General features: G+C 34.8%; 1 protein-coding gene across 1 annotated transcript; it reads right to left on the minus strand.

Moving 5' to 3' along the window:
* Positions 1,412 to 1,792, minus strand: LOC107627510 (B3 domain-containing protein At1g05920-like). The gene has a single exon (XM_016330339.1). It carries the CDS (start codon positions 1,790 to 1,792, stop codon positions 1,412 to 1,414), a length of 381 nt encoding a protein of 126 aa, XP_016185825.1.

The following is a 5,880-nucleotide window of genomic DNA, read 5'->3' on the forward strand; positions in this document are numbered from 1 at the left end:
TTTAAAATTAACCATTGGTTGTAGGAGGAGAATCATGTATTTTTTTTTTTTTTTTTTTTGATATTTCAATAAGAAATACAGCACAAACAGAATAATAATAAAAATTGAGTATATATGGCTTCAACTTTGATTTCTTATTTTGTCAAGTCGGTTTTGGATTCTATTTCTCCATTAATTATTAGGATTCTTTATTTAATTTGTGAAATGCACTTTGTTATGGAACTTTTGAATGAGAATTCTAGATGAAAAGAAGGGGGGATAACAGTAAAGAACAGAGATAAAAGGCAGAGAGAAAGAAGAAGAGTGAATGAGAAATTCAGTGAAAATTGTAAACTGAAAAGTGTGTGTACACTGTTTGCCAAAAACAGAGTAATAGAAAATTTGTTAGAACTGTCATAAGTTCATAACTGACTCCTACCCTTCTAACTCGTTATTCCTTATCTGTTGTAACTATTCCTTTTCTCTTTTCACTACTAAATTGTAGCATTTGAACCATTGATAAATAAATAAATAAATTAACGTCATTAGATTCAAATGTATTTATACATGTATTTGCATCTTAAATATAAAACTACTAATCTGCTTGTCTACAGTTTAGATGCTTGTTTCCATGAAGGTATTTGTATTTTGTTAAACCCTGTTGGGATCATAGAGTAATAGATCAAAAAGAATGTGGTTAGGCTTGTAGTTAAAGAAAATCAAGATTGTTAGTTATAAGTTTGTTACACATTCTGTGATATTGTTAGACTGTTTACTTGTGGTTTAAGTCACTGAACAAAAATCAAATCTCCGAATAAAAATTTAAAATAGATTTGATGGAAATATTGTATTTACAAAAAAAAAAAAAAAAAAAAAAAAAAAAAAACTAGAATTGTTATTTGTCTTCTATTGTTATTCTTTTTCTGGTTCAAGTTTTTGAGTATTACTTAAAGGCTAGCTATACATAGACCTAACCAGTTCTAAACAAAATAAACTGCTACTACAATTTTCATGAGCACCATAGTGAGTACATTCTAAACAAAATTCAATTCAATAATACCACTTTATGTTATCAAAATAGTTTGACTTAGGAAACTCCCATATTAATCATGAAATCACATACCCTTTCCTGATCCTCAACCATCGAATTGATCAATAATCCTAGACTTAAACCACACCCATTATAATCAATGTAGTTTGAGTGTATATATAACAGTACATTGAAAATGTAAAACAAATAAACTTTAGAATTAAAAGAAAACATAAAAACAAGTAATTGATTCTTCCAACTGTAATAAGACAATTTTATCAACCATTCCAGCCAAGATGAAGAAAAAACTAACAAAGTTCATTTGGGATCTATCTGACATAGTTCCCGCAATTAGCAAATTTGGCTAAAAATGATTAAAGAAAAACATAATTAAAAAATAAATCAAAGCTTGACAATTGCCATGCATAATTTCTCTTCAACTCGGAATGACCAAACTTGAACAACATCATCCTCTCCTAGATTATTAGCCTTTGCAACTTTGACCCAATTTGATCTCAGAATATAGGAAATGCTTACTTTCTCTGACTTTGGTCCCTTGTGCATGAACCACTTAATCAAAGTCAACTCGGTCATTTCGAGAGAAGGTTGGATCAATTTCACTTTTATTCCCTTTTTCTCCTCTAGAATTTCTAGTTCCGTGGGAAGCAAGAAATCTTTGTCCTTGACCTGCTGTGATGGTATTGAAAGCCGGTTTTGTTGCGGATTCAAATCCGAGTTATAGAGAGTTTTTTCGATAAGTAGAGTGATCCTGCTACCACCCATATCACTGATCAAGTTCTTGAAATTTTGTGGCAATTCAGAGGTTCTTGGTTTTGGTTGACTGGTTTCTTTGATTCTTTCTTGGACCGAGAATCCACTGAGCTAACGGTCTTCTTGGAATTCTTGTTCGAAACCCGTTCTTGATCGGCACTGGGGCTGTTTCTTTCTTGGTTGACTGGTTTCTTGGAAGACACCTTTGAAACCTGTTCTTGGTCAGCACTGGGGCTTGAATTTGCAGCACTGCTTGAAGTCTCTAAATTAACTCTCTCTAAGAAGTTCCCGGGGAGGTTAAAGAGAATATCAACAACTTCAAGTTCATCATCGTTGAAATCAAACTGTTTATTTTGAATAGAACAGTCTGTTTTTGTTTCCTTAATAATCATCCTCTTCTCCTCCTCGTTAGTCCCTTCAAGACAGTAACCAAAGGCGTTTGCTGCCTTCCTCTTGCTTGAGAACGGCACCTCAACTGTAGAATCATCAGAATTCCTCTTGTTGGATGAAGAACGTGGTCTGCATTGTAACCATTGGCAGCGTAGTTTGGCTTTATGCGTTTCCATTCTTTTCTTTAGCAATGAAGATTGAAGAGAACGTGAGTTTGGCACAAGTTTGGAAAGTGTACGTTAATGTGTATACTTCATTCAATCAAGCACCTCTTCTTATATTATGTTAATTTGTTTGACAAATTAAAATTAAATCTTTCAATCAATCAGTATCTTCTGATTTATAAAAAGATAAGTTAATTCCAAGATTTGAAAAGATTACAAATAAGATAAATTAAATCAAATAGTGAGAAGATAAAAAAAAGATAATCAAATCTTAGATTAAAAATTGATTTCATAGAGATAGTATATCTCTGTAGAACTAATTTTTTTTTGGCCAATTTGATTTGTTATTAATTGTAATATATACACAGTTGATCAATTTCACAGTGTTTCTCTGCGACATCCTCATAGAGCTTCAAGTACAGTGTGTCCTTCACTGTAATTCCAGCCGTGCAGAGTAATTCTAGGAGTGACACCCTGAGGGGCCTCAAAGATAAGTTAATTTCAAGATTTGAAAAGATTACAAATAAGATAAATGATGGTTTCAGTGGCTAAGAGAAGGGGGGGTTGAATCTTAGCCCCCTTTTTGCTTGCTAACACTTGCTGGATTCAGAGGAGACTTTTCTGTTTTTAGCTCGTCCCTAGCCACGAGACATTTTCATTTTGTCTCGTCACTTGGCACGAGATAATATTAGTTTTTGCTCCTGTGCAGTAGAAATAGAAATGTAGGAGAGAAGAGTTGAAGATTACACCCAGATATATCCTGGTTCAGCTGCTAAGTGCAGTGCAGCCTACATCCAGTCTCCATCACAACAATGATGGAGTTTCACTATAATCAAACAGATTACAAACTGTAAAGTGCTAACCCAACTTACAAAGGGATTCCCACAGAATCATGAAACACAACATAGATGAACAAAGGAACTCTAAGATTACACCCAGATATATCCTGGTTCAGCTGCTAAGTGCAGTGCAGCCTACATCCAGTCTCCATCACAAACATGATGGAATTTCACTATAATCAATCTGATTACAACTTGTAAAGTGCTAACCCAACTTACAAGGGGATTCCACAGAATCATGAAACACAACATAGATGAACAAAGGAACTCTAAGACATCTATAGCTTTTTCTTTTAATTTTGCACTCTCTGCCTTTTTCCGCTCTATGGCTTTTTCATTACAAACCTCACTGTTTGCCTTTTACCATGAGACTCAAGACATGACAAAATTAAACAGAAAAATACAAAACAGAATACTTTGAAGGAGAAGAGAAAACTGTTAGCTCAGGTAGCTCTGAGAACTCTGTGCCTTGCACTCTCAAATTTTCTCCTTGCTTCAAACAGTGGTTGTCCACCCTTAATATAGAAGAGGGGAGCCTCCACTTATTGAAGCCAAAACCGAACCAATATTTTTAAAACCAAAGGCTGAGAGTAGTTGGGCTTGCTCCAGAAATTTGTTTTCGGCCCAAACTGAACCTGCATTGCAAAAATTAATTTAATCAATATAAATTTAATATCAATAATTTTTGCAACTGGTTTTATTAATAATGTTTGATCATCACTTAATTGGAGGTAGAGTTTTCCAAACTCATCAATCTCCCCCTTGATGACAAACATTATTAAAATTGAAATGGAAGAAATTTAAAAATTGAGTATGAGTACTCCCTTTGAAGATTGAATTGCTCCCCCTTTCTAGATGTCACATGGCTCCCCCTTAATATATGCCATTTTTACTAAGGGAAGCACTAACCTGTAACATTTAAATCAAGCTTCAAGTAACAATGTTATTTAGCATATTTTATGATGCTAAATGCTTGATTTATGAGCAGTTTTAATTGATAATCAAAACTCATTTGATATCATAAACTGATTTACTGCTCAAACTGTACCACAAAATAGAGTTATTCAAAAAATATTTTCCAGTCAAGATATCAGAGCTGCATTATTCATGTAAGGAAAATATTTTTGAGTCATATATGATCAAAACATGGCAACTGTTAGATATTACAATTTAAAGGAACTGCCAAAAATAAATTTTCAAACCAACATGTTTACCAAGATGAATAAGAACATTCCAGTTTCAGTCAAACATGTTCATCAAGATAAATCAATAACCAGGCATACATTTGAACAATACAAACAAACATATTGTCAAACATCATTATAATCCAAATGCCAAGTGCATTCCCAACAGCAGTATCCATAGTGAACCGAATGCAATAACAACATGCATTCTTTTAAACAAGGGAGATCATGAATTTTTAATTGAAAAATTTTATCCCCTGTTTCAGCAAATCTTCCCCTGTTTTATTAGTTCCAATTTCAATTTTGGAAACTAATTTTCCTCCCCCTTTTGGCATCAAGGGGCACCTGCACAAAATATCAATAACATAACAAAATATCCATAATAAAATAACAAGAGTAGCAAAGAGTCATAGAGCAGTGAGTATCAAGTCATGCTCCTACAAAAAACAGATTGAGCCTAATGGAGCCAATATCAAATAAAGTAACGAAAGAGTCATTAATCATCAGAAAGATTAATCTCTGAACCAGAATCATCATCATAATCCCCTGTTCCCATGTCATCATCAAAGCTTTTAATCATGAAACCAATCCTTTCGTGACATTTCTTCCAAGCCCTTTCCTGCTCATACTCCAATTTCCGGGCAGCCTTGTGAGATTTACGCATTAGCTTGGCCATGTTACGAAACTCTTTGAGAACTTCCCGGATAGATTGAGTGACCTCTGAGGGTTCGGGATGGCTCTCGAGATCGCTAAGAGATGGTTCAGAGGGAACAGACCGCTTCCCTTTCTTGCCAGAAACTCCTCCTCCTTTAATCATGGAAACCTTGTTCTCAACAGATTCATTTGACAGATCAACCTTAAAGTACTCAAATATGCATGTAAGGAACATGCCATATGGAAGATTAGCCTTTTTTGTAAATGCTTCCCACATATGACGTGTCATAATATATGCAAATGAAATTTATGGTAGAAGTAATGAGAGCAAACAGAATAATAGAGTCAGAAACTGTTACTCTATGGTGAGAACCACTTTGAGGAGTGATGATATGAGTGATGATACGGTGCAATAGAGAGTTCTCTGGTCCGAGGGATTTGTGAGTTGGGATCAATCCATCGAGTCTTGAGAGGTTTGCACAGATGTGTTGCAAGACAGCTTGTTGTGTAACTCCTACTTGATCATCCCATTTATCAACCATGTAAACTTTTGGTCCTTCATCTTCATACCCAAGGGCAGCACCTATTGTTTGAGGAGTGAGAGTTATGTAAACACGCTTGACGTAAGAGTGGATTGAGCCTTCAATCAAACGCATGTTTGCATAAAATTCCCGGACCAACCCCGGGTAAACCAGTTTTTGAATGTGAACCAGAGGGGTCCATTTCAGAGCATCAAACAGAGAAGAAAAGTTGATTCCTTTGGAGGCCAGTTTTTCAAGATTCACCAAGTAAGAAGGGCAGAGATGGCGTTTCAGCAAGACTTCTTTGTGAAATTCATAGAATGCACATGAGTAGAACCTAGAGGGATT

This window comes from Arachis ipaensis, chromosome B02, assembly GCF_000816755.2.
Source record: "Arachis ipaensis cultivar K30076 chromosome B02, Araip1.1, whole genome shotgun sequence".
NCBI classification, from domain to species: domain Eukaryota; kingdom Viridiplantae; phylum Streptophyta; class Magnoliopsida; order Fabales; family Fabaceae; genus Arachis; species Arachis ipaensis.